Source organism: Nyctereutes procyonoides, unplaced genomic scaffold (genome assembly GCF_905146905.1).
Source record: "Nyctereutes procyonoides isolate TBG_1078 unplaced genomic scaffold, NYPRO_anot_genome, whole genome shotgun sequence".
NCBI classification, from domain to species: Eukaryota; Metazoa; Chordata; class Mammalia; order Carnivora; family Canidae; genus Nyctereutes; species Nyctereutes procyonoides.
Window position 1 is genome coordinate 38,603,243 of NW_026575135.1, and position 24,889 is coordinate 38,628,131.

Here is a 24,889-nt window from a genome sequence, read left to right on the forward strand (position 1 = left end):
TGCTGACCTTTTCTAGATGAAAATGGTCACTGAAAAAAAAAAAAAAAGAAAAAAAAGAAAATGGTCACTGTACTTATTTTTATTAATATATGTTGAGATTTTATGGAAGTCTAAAACATAGGATCTCATACTAGGAATCAACACTACATTTTCCCTCATGGCTTTTTGACTTTTACTGTTTATTTCTCCCCCATTCTTTTCCTCTATCAAGTGGTTCTCACTGCCTCTCTATGTAGATGGCTAAATTGTTGGAAGAACTTTCACCTTCTAGCTAGGTTAGAAGGGAGGAGATATATAATAAAGAAGAATCTAATGAGAACTGGCACCACCCGCTAGGATGGTAAAGAGAGCCGTCTACACCTCTGGTTACATGAGCTAGACCCAGGGAAAAGAAGCTATTCTTTTTCTTTTTTTTTTTTAATTTTTATTTTATTTTATGATAGTCACAGAGAGAGAGAGAGAGAGAGAGAGAGAGAAAGAGGCAGAGACATAGGCAGAGGGAGAAGCAGGCTCCATGCACCGGGAGCCCGACGTGGGATTCGATCCAGGGTCTCCAGAATCACGCCCTGGGCCAAAGGTAGGCGCCAAACTGCTGCGCCACCCAGGGATCCCGAAGCTATTCTTTTTCAACACAATTCCTCTTTTGCAAGTTGTCAAGTACCATTTTCAGAAAGACTATCCTTCCCTTGTATGTGACTAGACACTGTAGCTGAGAAAAAACTACTCACCTTAGAGAGGTATGCATTGCTTTTTGGGTACATTTTTTTTTGGGTACATTTTAAAAATTTTTTATTTAAATTCAATTTGCCAGCATATAGTATAACACCCAGTGCTCATCTCACTGTGTGCCCTCCTTAATGCCCGTCACCCAGTTACCCCATCCCCCTACCCACCTCCCCTTATGCAACCCTTTGTTAGTTTCCCAGAGTTGAGGGTCTCTTGTGGTTTGTCTTCCTCTCTAATTTTTCACCACTCAGTTTTCCCCCTTCCCTTATGGTCCCTTTCACTATTTCTTATATTCCACGTATGAGTGAAGCCATATGATAATTGTCTTTCTCTGATTGACTTATTTCACTCAGCATAATACCCTCCAGTTTCATTCACCTCGATGTAAGTGGTAGGTATTTATCCTTTCTGATGGCTGAGTGTGTGCGTGTGTGTGTGTGTGTATCTTCTTTATCCATTCATCTGTCGAAGGACATCGTGGCTCCTTCCAGTTTGGCTATTGTGGACATTGCTGCCATGAACATTGGGGTGCAGGTGTCCCAGCACTTCACTACATCTGTATCTTTAGGGTAAGTACCCAGTAGGGCAGTTGTTGGGTCATAGGGTAGCTCAATTTTAAACTACTTAAGGAACCTCCACACTGTTTTCCAGAGTGGCTGCACCAGCTTGCATTCTCAACAGTGCAAGAGGGTTCCCCTTTTTTAACATCCTTGCCAACATTTGTTGTTTCTTGTCTTATTAATTTTAGCCATTCTAACCAGTATAAAGTGGTATCCCATTGTGGTTTTGATTTGTATTTCCCGGATGGCAAGTGATGTGGAGCATTTTTTCATGTGCTTGTTGGCCTTGTGTAGGTCTTCTCTGGAGAAATGTTTATGTCTTCTGCCCTTCTCTTGACTGGTTTGTTTCTTAGGTGTTGAGTTTGATAAGTTCTTTATAGATCTTGGATACTAGCCTTTTATCTGATATCTCATATATCTTCTCCCATTCTGTAGGTTGTTTTTTAGTTTTGTTGACTGTTTTTAAGGTACATTTCCAAAGATATCAAGTTCATCAAATGCTGGGGATGATCTTCACCCTTCCAGAGTCAGCTGTGACTAAGCAAAATTCAGCTTCTCAGGTGCTCAAGTTTTCAAGTCCATACAAAAGCCTGAGGGATGGAATGTTCTCCTGCAGGGAGGGCAGGGGTTTCCTCAGGGGGGTGGGCTTTGGAGCACCTGACTGGGGGCTATATTAGCTGGAGAGAGGTTGAAAAGGGATGAGGGAAGGGACATTTACATCAGATGCCCTCCTTTTGAAGACCTAGTCTGGAAGGCTCTCTCTGGTCTGGAGGAGGATAAAGAATAAAGTCTAACACAGTTGTAGCCTGACTCCGTAATGATGAAAGCCTATACCTAGTATACTGTGTGTCTGGTCAGGGAAGTCTGGACAGCTAAGATTCCCAGGAAAGAACAGTAAATGCTCTCCAATGGCTTAGTGGGGCTTCAGTAGAGACAGGACAAGAGGCACACCAGCAGCATCGGGGCAGAGCCTCCGAAGGATCAGAGACAGCTGGACTGCCTTCCTCAGGGCAGAAAAAGAGAGATCTGCACTGCTTTGCCCTTGTTAAAAAGAAAACCACATGGGGCTCCTGGGTGGCTCAGTTAAGTGTCTGTCTTCTGCTCAGGTCATGATCTCAGGGACAGAGCCTGAGTCAGGCTCCCTGCTCAGCAAGGAGTCTGCTTCTTCTCTGTCTGCCCCTTCCTTATCCTCCATGCCCCAGTTCTGCTCTCAATCTCTCTCTCTCATAAATAAATAAATAAATAAATAAATAAATAAATAAATAAATAAATAAATAAATATTTTTTAAAAATAAAAAAAGAGGGGTGCCTCAGTCAGTTAAGCATCTGCTTTTGGCTCAGGTTATGGTCCCAGGGTCCTGGAATGAAGTGCTGTGTCAAGCTCCCTGCTCAGCAGGGAGCCTGCTTCTCCCTCTCCTTCTCTCCCCCCTCCTCCTCTTGCTCATGCTCATTCTCTCTCTTTCACTCAAATAAATAAAGACTTTAAAAAAATTTTAAAAAGGAAAGAAATAAAACCACAGGCTCCAAATGGTGTCACTTAGGTTAAGGTGACAAGTCAATAAACCAGAGCTTTGTGCCTAATCTAATTGCAGTTTCAACCTCCCCCAGAAATGGAGTCTTAACCAGTCAGTCAGGGATTTTCTGACAGCATCAATGAGGTAATGTGTCAGAGGAGCCCTCTTACTCAAGACCTCCTTGCCATCTGAGTAAGGGAAGGTGAGCTTGCCGGAAACAATCCTTCCTTTTTTTTTTTCTGCTAATAACTTTCTTGCTTTCTTCTTCCTATAAAAACCTTCTATTTTGTACAACTCCTTGGATCTCCATTTTATTTGCTAGATCGAATGCTGCTCTATTCATAAATTGTTTAATAAAAGCCAGTTAGGTCTTCAAATTTACTCAGTTGAATTTTGTTTCTTGATACTCTATTTTTTTGGTATTTTTTTTATTGGAGTTCAATTTGCCAAAATATAGTATAACACCCAGTGCTCATCCCGTCAAGTGCCCCCCTCAGTGCCCATCACCCAGTCACCCCCACCCCCCACCCACCTCCCCTTCCACTACTCCTTGTTCGTTTCCAAGAGTTAGGAGTCTCTCATGTTCTGTCTCCCTTTCTGATATTTCCCACTCATTTTCTCTCCTTTCCCCTTTAATCCCTTTCACTATTTTTTATATTCCCCGAATGTTCTTGATATTCTATACTTCACACTTACACGCTGCTAAAGGGTGCCTGATAGAATTGCCAGATTTGACAAATAAAAATATAGAATAGGCACTTACATTTGAAATCCAGCTCTAAATAATGAACAATTAACTTTTCAGTGTAAGTATGTCTTGTACACTACCTGGAACACACAGTAAAAACTGGTTGATCTGAAATTCAAATTAACTGTTCTTTATTTTATCTGGCAAACCCTATGCCTGGCCTTCAGTCTACTTTATAACCTTTCATATCAGCCCCTGGAGCTATAAGAAACTCTTCTCTGGCTCTCCTGAGGGAAAACAAAAGCTAAAGGCAGAAAGAGAGATGAGAGGATTGGCTCAGTTTTCCCTATGTGGGAAAAGTTCTGCATGCCAGGCTGGCATGATAGGCCACTGGTCAGCATCCAGGTGGTCCTTTCCTATCTCCACTCTGTTCTAACCAGTTGCAGCCATGGTGATGGGCTGCCAAGGTGGGATTGGGGGTACAGTGCCACACATGGCTTGTTTCCATACACACCAGGCAGTCAGGAATATAACTATGTCTATGTAGTGCATGTCTATCTTGGGTAGGCACCTCACTCTGGTCCTGCTCCTTGCTACCTTTTCTACCTCAGGCTGGAAGAGGCTCTTTTCTTAGTACCCCTTATGTCAACTCAGTGCTGATCCTTCTCCTCCCTTAGTCTTGAGACTCTCAGATATGACTCAGGTTGTTTGGCCCACTTTCAATACTGCTGACACCCACTCCTTGATCTTGCTTGCTCTCTTTTCTGCACAAAATGTGATCACCATTTTCCTCAGTTCATCCAGACATTTAAGGTTCAACTAAAGTGCTTTAGTCCTATGAAGTCTTTCCCATTCCAACCTGTACAGCTCTGTCCAAACTCTATTGGACAGACTCTAAATTATCCTGTATACTTTACCACCTCGAAAGTTTAATCAGCCTATGTTTGTTTCTTTTGTATGTGTGTGTGTATTTTTAATTGAAGTATAATTGAGGCACCTGAGTGGCTCAGTGGTTGAGCATCTGCCTTTGGCTTGGGTCATGATCCCGGGGTCCTGGGATTGAGTTCCACATCCAGCTCCCACAGGGAGCCTGCTTCTCTCTCTGCCTGGGTCTCTGCCTCTTTCTTTTTCTTTTCTTTCTTTTTTTTTAAAGATTTTATTTATGTATTTATGAGAAATACACAGAGAGAGAGGCAGAGCAGAAGAAGCAGGCTCCATGCAGGGATCCCGACGTGGGACTCGATCCCGGGACTCCAGGATCATGCCCTGAGCTGAAGGCAGGCACTGAACCACTGAGCCACCCAGGCATCCCTCTGCCTCTTTCTCTGTGTCTCTCTTGAATAAATAAATTCAAAAAAAAATTAAAAATAAATAAATAAATTCTAAAAATAAAAAGTTAAATGAAATATAATTGACATACAATATCTTATTATTTTCAGGTATACATCACAGTGATTTGATATTTTTATACATCCCCATGATACATTTTTCTAAGATATATTCATTCATTTTTTTGGGGGGGGGCAGACAGAGAGAAAGGGAGAGAGAGAGAGAGAGAAAGAGAGAATCCCAAGCAGACTTCTTGCTGAGCATGGAGCCTGATGCTGGACTTGATCCCAGGACCTCAAGACCATGACTTGAATTGAAACCAAGAGCCAGACTCCTAACCAATTGAGCCACCCAGGCACACCCACATGATTTTTTTTTTTTTAATTGTAAAGCAAAATCATAGCACTAAACATTTTTTAATCATACATACTGGCAACAACCCAAATGACTAAAAAATTTGAATAGCTTTCCAAATTTTATAATATTCACATATAGTTTGTATGGCTGTTGGCTGCCATATTTATCTTTCCAGCTTTTGCGATCTGAGAAGCAAGGCACCCTTTCATCTAGCTCCAAAGTAACAATCCAAGAAAGTGATTAAAACAGCTTGGAATACATGCCCACAACAGAGTCTCCCATTCCTTTGAACAATGCCTGGGGCTAGAGGAATGAGCAACTATGTTTGGCCAGATGTAGGTCACCCTGTGACCACATGATTAGATACTGTGAATGACAGCTACACCAGAATCCAATTCAGAGTTGGCAAGTGGACTGGAGAAGAATAATTTCCCAAAGGAAGGGAGGCAATAATGAGCAGACAAAAACAACAGCTCTCTACAACAACCAAGATTCTCCTGAATTTTGGCAGAATGACCCAATCCCCCCAAATTTGGTCATCCTTTCAGGAACTGAAAACAAAGGTTTTGAAACTACTAAATTGAGGGCTGAACTCTTATTACCAGGTATTGGTACAAGTTAGGAGACACTCTAATTTGAATGACGCTGATTTAACTTAGTTATGTCTTCTTTCATTTGATTGTCTGAATGAATTTTATAATAATCAGGTGGTATGAAATGGCTAAGAGGGGATTATTGTTCTTCTTTTAAAGAGGAGTACACTGAGGCTTGAAAGGATGAAAAAAATGTATAAAAAGCCTGTCTGGTAACACTCACCCATTGCCTGGAGTAAGTGAAGACTTTTCAGCCTTGTATCATACATTTTTCACAAAGGAGGCTTCTAGAGATCAAAATTTCAGTGGATTTTTGGGGGGGCGGGGAAGATGACTTTAGGGTATATAGTTTTATCTGTTGTTCCCCCCCCAGCATTTTAAATGAAAAGACTTCACATCCTTTCAGGAATAAGGCAGAAGGAATGTTTAAATTGAATGAATACACCCACATAAGAAGGAATCAAAATTCTGCTTCCAAATCTAGATGGTAGGCTTCTATGCCAACAATGTTTTGCTTTCTCATCAGCCATAAGTCTCCACTCATGTTTGTGTTTTTAAAGATGCCTATTCTCATATTATGTAATTGCTGTTCGAGTATTACTACCCACATAAGAAATTGCCAGCAAATTTCTGACTCATGGAGCAGTTAAAAAAAAGTAGTCTTCTGAGCTCTGTATCCAAGTTCAGTGTTACCCTGCAATGTATTCTTTGAAAAATCATTCACATTTTTAGTAGATAATGTTTTAATTAAAGAACAACAAAAAAATAAGTTTTCGATGAAAAGTCTTACTCTCAACCCATTTCACTGCCCCCAGACCCAATAGTAACCATTTTATCAGATATGTATTTATGTGTCCAACTTTTCATATAAAGGTGAATATGAGGGATGCCTGGGTGACTCAGTCAGTTAAGCGTCCACCTTCGGCCCAAGTCATGATCCCAGGGTCCTCAGATTGAGCCCTGCATCAGGCTTTCAGCTCAGTTCTCCCTCTCCCTCTGCTGCTGGCCCTGCTTGTGTTCTCTATCAAAGAAATAAAATCTTTTTTAAAAATGTGAAAATGAATGTGTATTCTTTAACTCCCTTTAAAACAGAAGACCGAGCACCTGGATGGCTGAATCCAGAGTCCTGGGATCTAGTCCCATAGGTTTCCCTGCTGGTGGGGAGTATGCTTCTCCCTCTGCCTCTCCTCACTGGTTGTGCTTCCTCTCTCTCATGCCTTGACTCTCTCAAATAAATAAACAAATAAATAACTTAAAACAAAAGACAGTATTGTTCTAAATATCGCCTTTTTTTTTTTTTTTAACTTCACACTGTATCTTAAAGATCTTTCCTATTAGGGGTGCCTGGGTGACTTAGTTGGTTAATCATTTGCCTTCAGCTCAGGTCATGATCTCAGGATCCTGAGATTGATTCCCGCATTGGGTTTTGTGTTCAGTGGGGAGTCTGATTCTCCCTCCCCCTTCGTACCTCCCCCTGCTCATGCTCTTTCTCGGATAAAGAAATAAAACCTTAAAAAAAAAAAATCTCTGGGGATCTCTGGGTGGCTCAGCGGTTGAGCGCCTGCCTGCTTCGGCCCAGGGCGTGATCCTGGAGTACCGGGATGGAGTCCCACATCAGGCTCCCTGCATGGAGCCTGCTTCTCCCTCTGCCTGTGTCTCTGCCTCTCTCTCTCTGTGTCTATCATGAATAAGTAAATAAAATCTTTTTTAAAAACTCTCATACTAGAGAGCTTTCATAAATAGAGAGCTTCTTCATTTTTACAGCTGCATAGTCTTCCACCAAGTGGATATACATATTTATTTAAACAGTGCTCATTAAATTGCATGCGGATTAATCTCAAACTTTACAAACAATGCTGCAGTGGTTTATCTTATATGTAAGTCATTTTTTAAGGTACATATATTTTTGTAGGATAAAGTTCCAACATTTATTTGTTAAATAGTTAACAAATGTATTCATTCTTAGTGGTTTTTTTTTTTTAAGATTTTATTTATTTATTTATTCATGAGAGACAGAGAGAGAGAGAGAGAGAGAGAGGCACAGAGAGACACAGGCAGAGGGAGAAGCAGGCCCCATGCAGGGAGCCCGACAAGGAACTTGATCCCGCGTTCTTAGGATCAGACCCAGGCTGAAGGCGGTGCTAAACCCCTGGGCCACCAGGGCTGCCCGATTCTTACAGAGTTTTCTTAAAGCAGTACTACCCTTTTTCTCTTGGTGAAATCATTCTTTCTCCAATACTCATTTTAAACATTAACTACTCTGTGAAGACTTTCTGACCCCTTTTATGAAGATAGCGCTTTGCTCCCAACTTGGTGCTTTCACTGCCCATGTTTGTACCTCCATTATTGTCCTTAGTTAGCCCTTATTGGTATGGTAGTTACCTCTGCTGGTCTAAGATGTTAAAAAACTGGAATGCTATCTGATAACATTTCTGGTTGTTGTTGTTGTTGTTTTTAATAGGCTCTACACCCAGTGTGGAGCCCAATGTGACCTTGAGCCCAACAAGACCCTGAGATCAAGACCTGAACTGAGATCAAGAGTTAGATGTTCAACTGCCTAAACCACTCAGGTGCCCCAATCTGCTATATTTTTGTAACCCCAGAACCATGGACAGTGCCTTGGATGCAGTAAAAGATCCATACAGATGGATGAATGAATGAATGGGTGGATGAATAAATGAATATGATCAAAGAAATTGCTATTACTAGAGTAAGTTCCAAAAATTATGATCCTATGGAGAAGCTGGGGCAAATATCAGTGTGCAATACTACTGTGTGTTTTTATGCTTTAAGATTTGGCCTGGCTGGGTGAGTTGCCTGAAAGAAGTTCTGGACTCACAGTAGGACACACTGAATTCACATAATCAACATAATCAATAATTGAGATGTGTCCTGGATAAGGTTCATATGGAGGCAAGCATCTGAGGCTGATCTTCTATGACTTAAGAAAAAATGGATTAATTGTGCAAGCTCACAAGAGAAGGCAAAGTGAAACGACCAAGTCTCAGGAAGAGTAGGTTGGTCCTTCACAAACAGGAAGAGCTTGTGGGCTTTTCTCTTGAACATTGCTGACTCAGCTCTTACTATATTCTGTCTCTAAGTTCTCAGAGTTTGCAGGCAAGAACCTGTTAGGTTACCAGTCCCTTTCCTTGGATCACTTAGACATTGCTTAAGATGATGGCATGGTAACATTGGCCTGGCCTTTTCGGAAATCATTATGTTCCATGCAGCCACTGTAATTTTTGGCTGCAAGAGTGGCCATGGTAACAAGGCAATGGGCTTCCTATCAAGTCTGTGCAGCAAAATGATAAAAAGAGCCCTGGGACAAGTAGAAATCAGGTCAGTAGGGCAGGAAATCCAACAGGAGAGCAAAAAGAAGTCCAGCCATCAAGACTTGGGCAATAGGTCAATATTAGACTGGCAGCCGAATATGGAGTTGAAGTCATCTGAGCACATCTGGCCCCAGGTCAAGATTGGTTCTGGGAACAAGAGGATTGAGCCTGCCCTTGGGATATGAGTGGGGAGCCAGTAAGAAGGATGTACAGTCTGGGAACCAGGCTAGGCCTTACATGCACTATTGCTCCATGCAGATCTCAGAGCAGAGATACCTAGGCGTTTCTCTTCACTCATCAGCCAACTGACACTATAAAGGACAGGCCTAGCCTACTTTGATCCCAATAAAGTGTACCAACAAAAATGCTTACACATGTCATTGTCTTTCAACTATGGGTGCTTTTTAAAAAATAAATCTTTTAAAATATTTTATTTACTTATTTGAGAGAGAGAACAGGCAGGGAGAGGGGAAAAGGGAGAGGGAGAAGGAGAAGCAGGCTCCCCGCTGAACACAGAGCCCAATGCAGGGCTCTATCCCAGGATCCTGAGATCATGACTTGAGCTGAAGGTAGACACTAAACGACTGAGCCACTCAGGTGCCCTTACCCAACAATTTCTCAGGCATTGCCTTCTCTACTTTTTAGGATTGGTTCATAAAAGTTATTTTAAAACTTTCTCCCCTATTTTTAGTAGTGAATATAATTTTTTCAAATTGAGATCCTTACTTAGAATTCCAAAATGTAAACCAAATGTAATTGGGTGTGCAAAAAGTTACCACATCAACAACAGAGAAAAAAAAATCCTGTTGGCAGAAAAGTGGTTTTTGTATTGGGGAAGACTTCTATGGATAGAAAGTGTGGTTTAAACTTCCACATACTGGGATCCCTGGGTGGTGCAGCGGTTTGGCGCCTGCCTTTGGCCCAGGGCGTGATCCTGGAGACCCGAGATCGAATCCCACGTTGGGCTCCCGGTGCATGGAGCCTGCTTCTCTCTCTGCCTGTGTCTCTGCCTCTCTCTCTGTGTGTGACTATCATAAATAAATAAATAATAAAAAAATAATAAAAAAATAAACTTCCACATACCAGAAAAGAACAGAAATGTGGAGGTGGAGGGATTGATAAAAGAGAGTGGAGAAAGGGGTCAGTAAAAGAGTGGTAGGCTGGAGCTCAAGTCCCCTGAAATAGATTGAGGGAATTTTTTGAGAGTGGAGTGTATCTAATATTCAGTTTTATAGTGTTAGTTTTCTGTGATGAAATGTGTATTCTCAGTGCCTGACATTAAGTTTTCTGATCATAATGTAAGCATCTGACTTTAAGCTTTTGATCGCTGAGGCATCCATTCCAAAGACATCTCTCTGGAATAAACATATTTCTAGCTCTGCCATAGCTATGATTAGGAAACTAGATAAGAAACTCTGTCAGCCCCACTCATGAAGTTTCCTATCAGAAAGCCCTGGATGACCTAGATAACTGACAACTTGAGGGACCTCACTTCTCCCTTCCTGTGCCCTAATTCCTGCTCTTATGTTTTAAATTCACCAATAAAGTAAACCTCAAGGGCAGCCCAGGTGGCTCAGTGGTTTGGTGCCTGCCTTGGGCCCAGGGCGTGATCCTGGAGACCCGGGATCGAGTACCACATCGGGCTCCCTGTATGGAGCCTGCTTCTCCCTCTGCTTGTGTGTCTGCCTCTCTCTGTCATGAATAAATAAATAAAATCTTAAAAAAAAATAAAGTAAACCTCAAAACTGTAGGCACCCCACCTTCCACCCTAAAGAAGGCAGAGGCCCAGGTCTTTGCTTGCTCTCCACCTCTTGCTACCCATGACCATCCTGTGTGGCCCTCTGACCTGCCATGTACCTTCTCAGATTTGTAATACTACTTGTTTCTCCAAATTTCCTGATGGTTCTTTTTTTTTTTTTTTTAAGATTGATTGATTGATTGATTGATTCAGAGAGAGCAAGAGAGAGGCAGAGAGACACAGGCAGAGGGAAAAGCAGGCTCCATGCAGGAAGCCCGATGTGGGACTTGATCCCTAGAAATAGACCTGAAGACTGACAGAACAAATTCCACTACTAAAGGGAGAGAAGAGGCCACATTGAAGAAGAGAGAAAGTATGGAGAAGTGGTTTAAAGAAGAAGTGGATTCTTGTTGCTGTGGAGGGGAGGAAGCTGTGGTCTCAGAGAAGGCAGAGAGAGAGAGAGAGAGAGAGAGAGAAGCACAGAGAACATTTCCCCATAGCAATTGGCTTGGAAAATAAGAGGGGCTGAATTTTGTGAATTCTCACCTCCAGCTTAAAGCTTGGAGTTTTAAAGGTCAGTGGGCTTGGCCAGGATAGAATACTGTGCTGCTCTTGGAGGGAAGGCAGGCAAACAACCCAGGGGGAGAGAGTGTGGAGACAGCTATCTGAAGAGCACCTGGGGCACACAGTGGGGAGATTATTCACTCTTCTTGGGGTTCATCCCTGAGAGGCAGCATTCACTGAGAGCATCTCTGGGAACAAAGGAGCCTCTCTGGGAAGAAAGGAGCCACCCCTCCACTCCTCAGCATAATTACAGAGCCACATAAAGGAAGCAGAGCAGTGCTGACACCAGCAGCCTAACTTGCTTATACCAAGCCCCAACCCCCAGTGCTCTGGTGGAACTGCCATTCTCAGTCAGGTTTGCCTCAGTCCCAACCATGACAGATGCCTCCCCCAGAAGACTAGCACAAACTCCTGCTCATACCACATGTCCTGATCAGAGAGGTTTGAAAGATCTCAGTTCCCATAGAGATGGTAACAGGTCTAATTTCACAAGCAGACCAGAGCACACCTACTTAAAACTCACCACATTCAGGCCAGGGACCAAAAACTGCCAAGAGCAGACAAGGAGAGTCTCTGCAGATGACTAGCCTTAAGGATAGAACAGCCAGGACACAATAGTAGAGCACATGCAGCACATACTAGTGATACTACCTGAAGCACTAGACATTACACTAGACATTACATAACCTATTCTTCATAAGGCCATTACTTTCAGGAGCAGGATACATATCTGGCTTTTCTAAAACAGAAAAGCAAGCGGAGACTTAGACAAAATTGTTGTGCCCAAGATCACGGATCCGAGAAACCACCAAGGAGCCGACACCGATGCAAACACACGAGGGTTTATTTACAAGCTCGAGCTTGGGTCCAAGTGTACCTGGCACAGCAGAGCAGGGACTTGGACCCCGAGGTGGGTTTCAGCTTAGTTTTAAGGACTGGTCTAGGGGACCTCCAGAAGGGGTGGAGCAATTCCTCAAGTTCTGTTTACATTTTGTTATGGGGCCTTCAAGGGCTTTGAGCTTTGTTCTAATTCTAATAGGGGCTTCCTGCCCTTGGTTTGGGCTCTGTTTTTATTCTAATATGGGGCTTTCTAGGATGTTAAGCTGTAAGCTGTTTTCTTCCTGTAACTGAAGTAAGGTAAAGTTCAGCTCTTATTCACAGGGGCCTGGGATGGAGGTACTTGTTCTAACACTGAACTTAAAGTGGAATGGCCTTAATTTTCTTGGCCTCCACATTTCCCCCTCTCAGAGGAACCTAAGGAAGGACCCAATCATGGGTCCAGGCTGCTCTCAGAGTGAGCCAAGGGGAATGATTAAACCAGGATTCTAACCAACCTTGTTGTTATTCTCGCTCCCATTTACATTCCAGCGAAGTAGCAACATCCTACGTTTAAGGCAGCACATAACCCCCCCCCCATCCTTTGTTGTAAGAAGACTAATTCTAATCCCCTTCTATTTTGAAAGACAACCTCAGACTAGGGAGTCTTGGAGGTGGGAAATAAGTGAAAACTGCGCAGTCTTAGCTTTAGGGGATTGTCCTTGTCCGGTTGGCTTTTCCATTCTGGAACAAAGTCCTTGAGAACGGCGAGTGGGTCAGCGGGCTGGACTTGGGTGTAGTGGACCCAGGGAGTAATCCCGTCGACCTTGAGAGTGGTGGGAGTGGTCAGGATCACGATGTAAGGTCCCTTCCAGCGAGGTTGAAGTGTCCAGTGTTGGTATCTCCGCACGTACACCCAGTCACCTGGCCCATGTCGATGGGGGTCTGGGGGTGGCCCAGTCTCATAGAGAGCCCTCAGCTTAGACCACACCTGCTCATGGGTTCGTTGTAACATTTGGAGGGAGAAAAGAAGTTGGTGATCATCAAATTCAGCAAGCACCTCAGGTTTTAAATTGGGGATAATAGGTGGAGGAAGACCGAACATGATCTCGTAGGGAGTCAGTCCCATCTTATATGGGGAGTTCCTCACCCTATATAGGGCGAAGGGGAGGAGAGTCACCCAGTCCCCGCCAGTCTCCAGGGCTAATTTAGTTAAGGTCTCCTTTAATGTTCTCTTCATCCTCTCTACCTGTCCTGAGCTCTGGGGTCTATATGCACAATGTAATTTCCAATCTGCCCCAAATACTAGTGCCACTCCCCGTGTTACCTTAGAGACGAATCCTGGGCCGTTGTCTGACCCAGTTTTAACAGGAAAACCATACTTCGGTAAGATGTCTTCCAGCAGTTTCTTGGTCACTGTCCGTGCCGTTTCATGTTTGGTGGGAAATGCCTCTGTCCATCCTGAAAAAGTATCTACAAACACTAATAAATACCTGTATCCGTATTTTCCAGATTTTACCTCAGTGAAGTCCACTTCCCAGTAGGCTCCTGGGTGGTCCCCCAAAGCCGGGTGCCTGGGTTAGATCCATGGGCGGTGGCATTAGTTAACTGGCATGCATGGCAGCTTGCCACAATCTGCTCGATCTTTGCTCGAGAGTCTTTAATAGTGATCTTTGCATGTCGTATGAGGCCTTCCATCTTCCTTGTCCCCATGTGAGTGCTCCGATGCATTTTGGATAGGACTCGCCGTCCTAGTTCCTCTGGCAGGATGATGCTGGAGTCTGCGGCCCTCCACCAGCCATGCAAGCACTGGTCATAGGCAAGCGTTTGATCCAGTGTAAGTCAGCATCAGTATAGTTGGGGGTGTCAGGCAGGGTCGGTGCCCCCAGATCAGGTAGCGTGGTAGCTAAGACCTGGGTCACCAAAAGGGCCGCCTCCTTTGCTTTTAAGTCGGCCAGCCGGTTTCCCCTGGCTACTGGCGTGTCTGCCTTCTGGTGCCCCGGACAGTGGATGATGCCTAGGGCCTTGGGCAGCCAGAGGGCCCTCAGGAGTTCAAGAATCTCTGTTTTGTTTTTAACAGTCTTTCCCTCTGCTGTCAGCAGCCCTCTCTCCCTGTGAAGGGCTCCGTGGACGTGAGCGGTGGCGAAGGCGCACCTGCTGTCGGTGTAGATGTTTATTCGTTTACCTTCCCCCATGGTCAGCGCCTTGGCCAGTGCGGTCAGTTCTGCCCTGAGCTTGACAGGGTCTGCCCCCGGCTTTAGTTCTATGTATATGGCTGGTCGATGCTGGGCCAGCCCGATTCCCCCAGTTTCTGCCCACGCTTGGGGAAATTCCCGCAGCCAACGGTCAATGTCAGTCATTGGGGCTGAGGGCATTTGGTGGAGATGATATTCATCTTTTAAACTCAGGACAAGCACCTGGATCAGGTGCCCCTTCTTGTTTAGGACTTTTGCCCCTTCGGGGTGGAAGCAAATTTGTGCCCCCATCTTGGCGAGCAAATCCCGACCTAACAACAGGTAGGGACACTCAGGGATGACCATGAAGGAGTGGGATACCCTGCCCCTGCCGAAATCCACAGTTCTTCGGGTAGTCCATGAGTATTGTTTGGTGCCTGTGGCCCCTCGCACCCATGAAGTTTTGTTTGCCAATTTCCCTTGGGGTTGTAATAAAACCGAATGTTGTGCCCCAGTGTCCACTAGGAATTCAACAGGTTGCCCCTCCACTTTAAGAGTTACCCTGGGCTCAGAGAGGGGTGCCGAACCCTGACTCCCCTAATCGGCCAGGTCCTCCATTTTCAAGATCTTGGCAGGGGCCTTAAATCTTTTGTTAGGGCAGCTTTTTACCCAGTGGCCCTCTTCTTTGCAATAAGCACATTGGTTTTTGTTCAGCTTAGGGTGCTCCCGATGGGGACCAGGGCCATCCTCCTTACCTGTCCCTGAAGCCAGCTTCTTGAGGTGCCTCCGTCTTTCCTGTGGGTCATCCCAAGTTGTGGCCAGCAGGATCTTGGCCAGGTTTCGGGTCTGCCAGTCACTTAGTTTGGTTTGTTGTTCTTCTGGACTTTCTCTATTATTATAGACTCGTTCTTTTTTTTTTTTTTTTTTTTTTTTTTTAAATTTACAATAGTCATACAGAGAGAGGCAGAGACACAGGCAGAGGGAGAAGCAGGCTCCATGCACTGGGAGCCCGACGTGGGATTCGATCCCGGGTCTCCAGGATCGCGCCCTGGGCCAAAGGCAGGCGCCAAACCGCTGCGCCACCCAGGGATCCCTATAGACTCGTTCTGCTACTATCACTAAGTCCTGCAAACTCTTCTCTCCCAGTCTCTCTACTCTTTGCAATTTCTTTTTAACGTCTGGAGCGGCCTGGTTAACAAAAGCCATGATAATTGCAGCCTTTGTTTCTGGGGCTTCTGGGTTCATAGGGTGTACCTCCTAAAAGCCTCTATGACTCTCTCTAAGAAGGCTGCTGGACTCTCATTCTTACCCTGCCTCACATCATAGACCTTGGCCAGATTGGTAGGCTTGCGCCTGGCAGCCTGGAGACCTGCCATTAGAGTCTGGTGGTGGACCCGGAGTCTCTCCTTACCTTCAGCCGAATTGTGCACATTTGGGGGGTAAAAAGGGTTTTAGCCAAGGAGGGGAATTTTCGGTCATGTCCTGCCAGGCCAGGATGTTGGGCACCTGGTCAGGGTGGCCATCTGGTTTGTCCCTGAAGATCACAGCCTTAACCTGTAAGATGGTAGGTGGAAAGTTCCTTCTCGGGGCCATCCCACGCCAAAAGTTGGCCATACTGATATGCGATAGATTTGTAATCTCCGTCTCCTTATGCAAACAGTTATGACAGTTAACAAAGACACAGTGAAGAAACCTCCCCCCCTTGTAAGTAGGGCCAGCCCTAATCCAGAGGCAGCCCATCCAGTCTTCTTCCTGAAATTTTAGCAACTAAAAGCATTCTGTTTACAATAAGAAAACCGTTTCCCCCCCACACCCTGATTGGAATGTCCCTGAATAGGTTCATGTTGACCCTCCCCAAAATCAACCTGGATGCCATGCGACTCCCGCGGTTCTTTTGTCTTTAGGAAGTTTCTTTCCTTTTGCCTTTTAAAAGACACCTGTAATTGCTAATCGGGGCTCTTTTCCTCCTCGGAGATGGGGAGCCCGTTTGCGCAAACGTTCAATAAACCCTCTTGCTAATTGCATCTGCCTGTCTGGGTCTGCTCTGGGCGTCACGGCCGTGGCACCCGTGAGCCAGGGTCCAACATTTGGGGGCTCGTCCGGGATCTGAGACGTCCCAGACTCAATCCTAAGACTGGAAGGAGGTAAGACCGAGCTCGCTAAATGTCCTATCTGTCTCGTCCGTTTGTCTGACTGGCCGGGTCTGTTTTGTGCCGGGTCTGTATTGTGCCTGCAGGACGCTGTACTCTGTATTCTGTATTTGGACCAGCGGGGGAGGCAGACGTGCCCGAGACCCCTGGTCCCCCTCCGGAGTCGGACTCCGGAGTGGTCTGGAAGAGGAACGGAGCCCCGGCACTCCCTCCTCTTCGGGGAGGGTCGTGGTTCGCGACCGCTCCCATCTGAATCTGCCGCGCCAGTCCTGTCGTTCGTGTGCGTCTGTTCGTTCCGTGTTTCTCTTCCTTTCCTGTCCTCCTCCTCACCGCTCACCCCTTCTCTACACCCATGGGGCAGACTGTAACCACCCCTTTAAGCCTCACTCTAGATCACTGGAAAGAAGTCGCTGGCCGGGCACACAATCTTTCGGTGGAAGTCAGAAGATGAAGATGGGTCACCTTCTGCTCCTCAGAGTGGCCGGCTTCCAACGTCGGGTGGCCCAGGAACGGAGCTTTTAATATTGATATTATCTTGCAGGTGAAGGCCCTGGTCTTCCAGCCAGGACCCAATGGGCACCTCGATCAGCCGACCTGGGATGACCGCCAACAGCTCCTGCAGACTCTCCTCACCACGGAGGAGAGACAGCGCGCGTACCTGGAAGCTCGGAAAAACGTCCGGGGCGATGGGAGGCCGACCCGGCTGCCTAATGAGATTGAGGATGTTTTCCCCTTGGTTGGCCCGACCTGGGACTACGACACTGTTGCTGGTAGGGAGCGGCTCCGTCTCTATCGCCAGGTACTCCTAGCGGGTCTCAAAGGGGCAGGGCGTCGCCCCACCAATTTGGCAAAGGTACGTGCTATAGTGCAGGGAAAAGAGGAGACGCCGGCAGGTTTTCTGGAGAGGTTAATAGAAGGCTACCGCATGTATACTCCCTTTGACCCCTTGGCTGAAGACCGCCAACCAGATGTAATTATGTCCTTCATTGGACAGTCGGCCTCGGATATTCGTAATAAGTTACAACGGTTGGAGGGACTTCAGGGGTACACCTTACAGGACTTAGTGAAAGAGGCAGAGAAGGTTTTTAACAAGCGAGAAACTCTAGAGGAAAGGGAGGAAAGGATCCGTAAAGAGCAAGAGGAACGGGAGGATAAGAGAGATAAAAGACATAATAAAGAGCTGACTAGGATACTGGCCACCGTAGTACAGGGCTCAGGGCAGAGTAAGTCAGGACAGAGTAGGGACCTGGGAGACAAAAGAGGACCACGGGTTGAACGAGACCAGTGTGCCTACTGCAAGGAAAAAGGACATTGGGTTAAAGATTGCCCAAGGAAGGGCCAAACGCAGGGACCTAAAAAGAAGCCCATTCCTGTTTTGTCCCTAGAAGATGAAGATTAGGGGTGTCAGGGCCAGGAACCCCCCCCCCCGAGCCTCGGATAACCCTTAAAGTGGGGGGACAGCCGGTGACCTTCCTGGTCGATACGGGAGCTCAACATTCAGTTTTAACTGAGGCAAAAGGACCCTTGAGCTCTAAAACGTCTTGGGTTCAGGGGGCAACTGGAGGCAAGTTATATCGATGGACAACCGAACGGAAGGTCCACCTGAGCACTGGGCAAGTAACGCATTCCTTCTTACTGGTCCCAGACTGCCCTTACCCTCTCCTAGGCAGAGACCTTCTTTCAAAAGTAGGGGCCCAGATACATTTTCAGCAAAAAGGGGCCACTATTACTGGCGCGGGAGGGCAGCCCCTCCAGGTACTGACCTTGCGCCTAGAGGATGAACACCGGCTGCACGAGGACTCTCCACCGTCCGTGCAGCCCCTAGATTCTGAATGGCTCACTAACTACCCTCAGGCCTGGGTGGAAACGGCCGGAATGGGACTAGCTGTAAACCAGCCGCCCATAATTATAAACTTAAAACCCTCGGCCACCCCCATACCGATCCGGCAATATTCAATGAGCAAAGAGGCCAAAGAAGGCATTCGGCCACATATACAGAGACTACTACAATTGGGCATTTTAATACCTTGCCAGTCACCCTGGAATACTCCTCTATTACCCGTAAAAAAACCCGGCACAGGAGATTACCGGCCGGTACAAGATTTACGAGAGGTTAACTGGAGGTCAGAGGACATACATCCCACGGTGCCGAATCCCTACAACTTGCTCAGCACCTTACCCCCAAGCCATGTCTGGTATACGGTGTTAGATCTAAAAGATGCATTCTTCTGCCTGAGGTTAAGCTCTCAAAGCCAGCCTATTTTTGCTTTTGAATGGAAAGATCCTGAGACGGGATTCTCAGGACAACTCACTTGGACAAGGCTGCCACAGGGATTCAAAAACTCCCCTACTTTGTTCGATGAGGCCTTGCATCGGGATTTGGCAGATTTCCGAGTTGGCCATCCGGACCTCGTCCTTCTGCAGTACGTGGATGATTTGCTCCTGGCGGCTAGGACAGAACAGGATTGTGTAAAAGGTACGGGGGCCCTGCTTGAGAGACTGGGAGAACTGGGGTATAGGGCCTCCACCAAAAAGGCCCAAGTAGTCCAGAGACAAGTGACCTATCTGGGATATCTCCTGGAAGGAGGCCAGAGGTGGCTGACGGAGAGCCGCAAAAAGGCTGTAGCCCTGATCCCAGCACCCACTAATGCCAAAGGACTAGGAGAGTTCCTCGACAGTGCTGGGTTCTGCCGCCTCTGGATACCCAGGTTTGCGGAGATGGCGGCTCCCCTATATCCTCTCACGAAATCCAACACCCCCTACCACTGGGGAAAGGAGCAGCAATTGGCTTTTGACAAAATAAAAAGGGCCTTATTGACCGCCCCTGCCCTGAGCCTCCCAGATGTAACCAAGCCTTTTACGCTATATGTTGATGAACATAATGGAATAGCCAAAGGGGTCCTAACTCAAAAACTGGGACCCTGGAAAAGGCCCGTGGCATACTTTTCAAAAAAATTAGACAGCGTGGCTGCAGGATGGCCCCCATGTCTCCGAATAATAGCGGCTGTGGCAGTCCTGGTAAAAGACTCAGACAAGTTGACTTTTGGCCAACCCCTCACTGTGGTGGCCCCCCACGCCGTAGAGACAGTCATCCGCCAGCCCCCTGATCGATGGCTCTCAAACGCCCGGGTCACCCATTATCAGGCCATGTTACTGAATTCTGAGCGGATACAGTTTGGAACAGCTACATCTCTAAACCCGGCCACCTTGCTTCCAGAAACCGAGTCCCCCTCCCTAGTAATGCATGATTGCCACCAGATCCTAGCTGAAGTCCATGGCACCAGAGGGGACTTGACGGACCAGCCTTTGCCAGATGCTGAAGCAACCTGGTACACCGATGGGAGTAGCTTTCTACGAAATGGCTGGACAGAAGCTTTCCCCACCAAGCAAGAAACCGCCCAGGTGGTTGTCAAGAAAATCCTGGAAGAAATTTTCCCCCGGTTTGGACTGCCCAAGGTAATAGGGTCGGACAACGGCCCCGCCTTCGTCTCCCAGGTAAGTCAGTTGGTGGCCAGATTACTGGGGATAAATTGGAAATTACATTGTGCATACAGACCCCAGAGCTCAGGTCAGGTAGAAAGAATGAATAGAACAATTAAAGAGACCCTAACTAAATTGACATTGGAGACTGGCACTAGAGACTGGGTCCAACTCCTCCCTATGGTTCTGTTCCGAGTCCAGAACACTCCCGCGCGCCATGGGCTAACTCCTTACGAGATTCTCTATGGAGGTCCCCCACCAGTAACAGACTTACTAGATTCTGCTATTGACCCTCTTGCTAACACTCCCGGTTTACAGGACAGGCTAAAGGCGCTCCAGATTATCCAGCACCAGATCTGGAAACCCCTTGCGGCTGTCTACCGCCCCGGAGACACAACCGGCCCACACCCGTTCCAGATCCGGGACTCCGTCTACGTCAGGAGACATCAGTCCAGGACGCTTGAGCCCCGCTGGAAGGGCCCATATACTGTCCTACTGACCACCCCAACCGCCTTAAAGGTAGACGGCATTGCTGCTTGGGTCCACGCCTCACACGTCCAGCGCGCCCCATCAACGAGCACCGCTGACGCCAGCCAGGACGGACCGGACGAGCCACTCCAATGGAAGCTCCACCGCACCCAAACCCGCTCAAGATAAGACTTTCAAAAATTGTTCAATGACAGTTGTTATATTCCTACCTCTCCTAGCGCTCTTCACCTCCACCAAAGGTGACCCTCATGCCCTCAAAAGGTTAACCTGGCAGGTACTAACGTCTGGGGGTGACGAGGTCTGGTCTATAACTAAGACCGCCCCCGTGGGAACCTGGTGGCCTGACCTATACCCTGACCTATGCAAGCTAACCATAGGGGCCCCTAGCCCATGGGACCTAGAGGGATACTTCGACACCTCTAGAGCCCCTAACCAAGAAAGCCCTCCAGGGCGACTGGGATTAGACCCATGGGGAGGCTGTGGCACGCCTGATAGAAGGGCCATGCTAAGCACTCTTCCCTTTTATGTCTGTCCCGGGCACCACAGAGATCGCAGGCTAAATCCCACCTGTGGAGGAGGGGAATATTTTTATTGTAAAAATTGGGGGTGCGAAACTACTGGGGATACAGAATGGAGGCCCTCCTCCTCCTGGGATTATATCACTGTCCAGGCTAACTATACTCACCCGACATTTAGCAAATGGAAAACCCTTAATTATGGGCCCTGCCAAGGGTGGTGTCATCCCCTACGGATATCCTTCACGGAGCCCGGAAAAAGGGCTACTTACTGGGCCAATGGATATACGTGGGGACTCAGGTTATACAAAGAAAGAACAGATGATGGTTTTATATTCAGAATTAAACTAAAAATAGAATCCCCAGACCCCGTGGCGATCGGGCCTAACGCGGTCCTCGGGGAACAAAGAGCTGCCCCGGCCCTAGCCGCAGGGAGCGCCGCACCCACTAACTTCGCGGTCACTCCAACCCCTCGGTCGTCACCCGAGACGGGACAACGACTGTTTAATCTTATCATAGGGGCATTCCTGGCCCTTAATCGAACCAGCCCCGATGTAACTAAATCCTGCTGGCTCTGCCTTGCATCCCCCCCCCCCTTATTATGAGGGAATTGCTACTTCAGGGACCTATAATAACATCACTAGCACTCAGGGATGCACACCCGACTCCCAACCACAATTCACCCTTACAGAAGTTACAGGACAGGGAACCTGCATAGGAACACCCCCCCGGGGCTACCAGAGACTCTGCAACACTACCACCCCGATTTTGGGGACTGATTCTTACCTGGAGCCCCAGCCGGGAACTTGGTGGGCATGCAACAAAGGCCTCACCCCCTGTGTGTCGGCTAAGGTTCTAAATAGCTCAAACGACTTCTGTGTCATGGTGCAGATCATACCCAGGGTGTTCTATCACCCTGCTGAAACTCTAGAAAATCAGTATGATAAACATCCCACCCGTTTTCGGCGCGAACCTGTCTCCCTAACCTTAGCCGTTATGTTGGGACTAGGGGTCGCTGCTGGGGTGGGTACTGGCGCAGCTGCTCTGATCCAGGACTCACAACATTATATTGAACTCCAAACAGCTGTAGATGAGGATCTAGGACACTAGGCAGTCCGTTTCTAAGCTAGCAGTCCCTCCCCTCACTTTCAGAAGTAGCACTTCACAACAGGAGAGGCTTGGATTGACTAGTCCTGAAAGAGGGAGGACTGTGTGCGGCCCTGGGAGAGGAATGCGGTTTCTATGCAGACCATTCTGGAGTCATCAGAGACTCCATGGCCAAACTCAGGGAAAGGTTAAATAAAAGACAAAGGGACCGGGAGGCCCAGCAGGGCTGGTTTGAAAGCTGGTTTAATCAGTCTCCCTGGTTGACCACCCTAATCTCTACCATTCTGGGCCTCTAGTTATCCTGCTCCTGCTGCTAACTTTCGGCCCCTGCGTCCTCAACCGGCTGCTCCAGTTCATCCGAGAAAGATTGTCTATTACCCAAGCTCTGGTATTAACTCAGCAATGTCGGGCCCTCCAAACTGAAGAAATAAATGTTCCCTAAGATTTTAAGGTTAAAATCAGCCCAAACAAGAGGAGGGAATGAAGAAACCTCCCCCCCTTGTAAGTAGGGCCAGCCCTAATCCAGAGGCAGCCCATCCAGTCTTCTTCCTGAAATTTTAGCAACTAAAAGCATTCTGTTTACAATAAGAAAACCGTTTCCCCCCCACACCCTGATTGGAATGTCCCTGAATAGGTTCATGTTGACCCTCCCCAAAATCAACCTGGATGCCATGCGACTCCCGCGGTTCTTTTGTCTTTAGGAAGTTTCTTTCCTTTTGCCTTTTAAAAGATCCCTGTAATTGCTAATCGGGGCTCTTTTCCTCCTCGGAGATGGGGAGCCCGTTTGCGCAAACGTTCAATAAACCCTCTTGCTAATTGCATCTGCCTGTCTGGGGTCTGAGTCTCTGGGGCGTCCACCGGGCCACGTTGGCACCCGTGAGCCAGGGTCCAACATTAGTAACACAGACAAATGCACAGTTAACGAGGACATAGTAACACAGACAAACGTCCCAGTGCGGCCGCAGAGACAAAACAGAAAGCAACCAAAAGGGCTGGCAGTCAGCCCTCCTTAAAGATGAGGACCTCCGTCCTCTTTACAGGTGAGGACCCCGTCCTCCCAGTGGGGGCAAGGGACATCTCCTCAAGACCCCCGGTCGACGGCCCGCCAGCGCGTCCACCTAAGCCAATGCCGACCCGATACAGATTGGAATTCCTTCAGGTTAGAGCTCTCAGAAATATGCGCGCAAAAGGTGGAAAAAGTTGAGTGCACTCACCACGCGTGAAACCCTCCGGATAGGGTCCTGGGGGTCTCTCGGATCCCGGACGAGCCCCCAAATGTTGTGCCCAAGATCACGAATCCGAGAAACCACCAAGGAGCTGACACCAAAGCAAACACACGAGGGTTTATTTACAAGCTGGAGCTTGGGTCCAAGTATACCCGACACAGCGGAGCAGGGACTTGGACCCCGAGGTGGGTTTCAGCTTAGTTTTTTATAGGCTGGTCTAGGGGACCTCCAGAAGGGGTGGAGGAATTTTTCAAGTTCTGTTTACATTTTGATATGGGGCTTTCAAGGGCACTGAGCTCTGTTCTTATTCTAACAGGGGCTTCCTGCCACTGGCTTGGGCTCTGTTTTTATTCTAATATGGGGCTTTCTAGGACGTTCTCGTTTCTCGTTTCTCTGCCTTCACAGTCTGTGACCACTAAACCAGCCCTGCAAGAAATATTAAAGGGAACACTTTGGGTGGAAAAGAGAGACCAAAAGTGATAGCATAAAGGCAAAAAACACAAAAGCAGTGAAAAAAGAATATTTCTCTGAAAGTCAAAGAACTCACACATGCAAAAGGATATTAAATATAATAACATATACCTAAAACATGGATAGATTCAGACTTAAAGACCATAAATTTAATATAAACTAATATTTGCAAAAGCGGTTATAAACAAATCTAATGGTAACCATATATCAAAAACCACTAATAAACAAGCAAAGAATAAAAAGAAATCCAAATATGTCACTAAAGAAAATCAGCAACACATGAAAGAGAGAAATACAAGAAAGGATCAGAAAAAAAAAAATCTCCAGAAACAACCACAAAACAAGTAATAAAATGGCAAAATATACATATCTATCAATAATTACTTTGCATGTAAATGGACTAAATGCTCCAGTCAAAAGACATAGGGTGTCAGAATGTAAAAAAACAGACCTACCCACATGCTGCCTTTAAGAGACTCATTCTAAGCCTAAAGACACCTGCAGAGTGAATGTGAGGGGATGAAGAAACATTTATCATGCAAATGGTGTCATAAGAAAGTCAGAGTAGCAATACTTGTATCAGATAAACCAGATTTTATTTTATTTTACTTTTTAAAGATTTTATTTATTTATTTGAGACTGAGAGTGAATGAGAGAGAGAGAGAGAGAGAGCACACACAAGCCAGGGAAGAGGCAGAGGAAGAGGGAGAAGCCGATTTCTTGCTGAGCAGGGAGCCCAATGAGGGGCTTGATTCCAGGACTCTGGGATTATGACCTGAACTAAAGGCAGGTGGTTAGCTGATTGGGCCACCCAAGCACCCTGACAAACTAGATTTTAAACCAAAGACTGTAATAAGAGATGAAGAAGGGCATATATCATAATAAAGGGGATAGCCCAACAAGAAGATATAACAATTATAGTTATGCACTCAACATAAGAGTACCCAAATATATAAAATAATTAATGACAAACATAAAGGAACTAATTGATAATACTACAATAATAGTAGGGGACTTTAACTCCCAATTTACATTAATGGACAGATCATCTAAACAGGAA

The 24,889-nt window shown here is 46.6% G+C and overlaps 1 protein-coding gene across 1 annotated transcript; it reads left to right on the forward strand.

The window, feature by feature from the left end:
• The first annotated feature begins 14,755 nt into the window (after positions 1-14,755).
• LOC129494591 (uncharacterized) lies at positions 14,756-20,691 on the forward strand. The gene is made up of 4 exons (XM_055301508.1): positions 14,756-14,876; positions 17,959-19,017; positions 19,759-20,036; positions 20,340-20,691. Exons 1-4 carry the CDS (start codon positions 14,756-14,758, stop codon positions 20,676-20,678), a joined length of 1,797 nt encoding a protein of 598 aa, XP_055157483.1. The 3' UTR covers positions 20,679-20,691.
• The last annotated feature ends 4,198 nt before the right edge of the window (positions 20,692-24,889 follow it).